At 41.2% G+C, this 988-nt stretch overlaps 1 protein-coding gene across 1 annotated transcript; it reads right to left on the bottom strand.

Moving 5' to 3' along the window:
- Positions 1 to 217: 217 nt before the first annotated feature.
- LOC135197208 (fucolectin-4-like) lies at positions 218 to 604 on the bottom strand. The gene has a single exon (XM_064224262.1). It carries the CDS (start codon positions 602 to 604, stop codon positions 218 to 220), a length of 387 nt encoding a protein of 128 aa, XP_064080332.1.
- Between the last annotated feature and the right edge of the window lie 384 nt (positions 605 to 988).

Raw genomic sequence — 988 nt, 5'->3', positions numbered from 1 at the left:
AGTTCCTTTTGCATTCCTTAGACGTGCTTAATACAAAAAAAACTGGAAATGCAATAGAATGAAATTCGAAATAGTGTCTGTTAATTATCCTACTTGATGCATGAGAGCATTGTTTTTTGTATCATTCGATATACCCTAGGTTGTATGCCCTGCCGAGCCTCTGTTTCCATTACAACTGTTCACCTTCTATGATGACCGACACATTTTCTTGCATCTTTTAGGCCTCAATGATCTGCACTTCACACATACCAACAGCGAATGGGAACGTAAATGTCTGGATAGAGAGGTACCTTCCTTCCATTGGGTGTGGAGCCTTAAAAGTCAGGACAGTTCCAGCAGGAGGTGTCGATCCCAGGTAGGTGGCAAGTATTGGGTTCTGGCTGATCGTAGGCGAATTCCCAAATCGTATCTCTATGTTGCTGAAGTCGTAGCCGTCGTCTCTCGGTTTCACGATGAGAGTAGACACAAAATACGAGTTCTGGAGATCAGCCTTCCACCAGGGGGTATTCAAAGGACCGGTGATGCTGCAGGAATCATATCCATAGCAGAAATACCCATTGGTGCCGTGAGATTCAGAAGAATTCGAATTCGATACTGATGACATCGTAATCACTGCCCGAGGTACCAGGTTCTTAGAATAGAACCATGACGTGTAACATGAGGTAAAACCGAAGGCATCCAGAGCAGTGCCAATGTATTCTGCGGTCACAAAGGTATTGAAGAGGGTGCATTCATTACCTGCGATGAGATAAAAGTGAAAACTTAGGTTAGTTGTGGAGAGCAACAAAACTTTCACTTGAAACATGTTTCTTATCAATACTGAAAAAATGAAAGATTACATCATTTTCTGAATGCCAGTATTTTCTTAACAAAGTTTGTCTCATTGGTCTTTGCAAATAAAAGTTTGTTCATTGTTCCTCTCGCTGTTATCTCCTTGTTTGTTATTCAAACACTCTTGTGAAAGCCCATTATCTTACTATTAAAACTG

This window comes from Macrobrachium nipponense, chromosome 23 (assembly GCF_015104395.2).
Source record: "Macrobrachium nipponense isolate FS-2020 chromosome 23, ASM1510439v2, whole genome shotgun sequence".
NCBI lineage: Eukaryota > Metazoa > Arthropoda > Malacostraca > Decapoda > Palaemonidae > Macrobrachium > Macrobrachium nipponense.
This window is presented reverse-complemented; position numbering and strand designations above follow the sequence as displayed.

What these genes read in the sequence shown, in the direction of transcription:
- LOC135197208 (XM_064224262.1), bottom strand. Translation starts at nt 604, where the DNA reads ATGTCATCAGTATCGAATTCGAATTCTTCTGAATCTCACGGCACCAAT.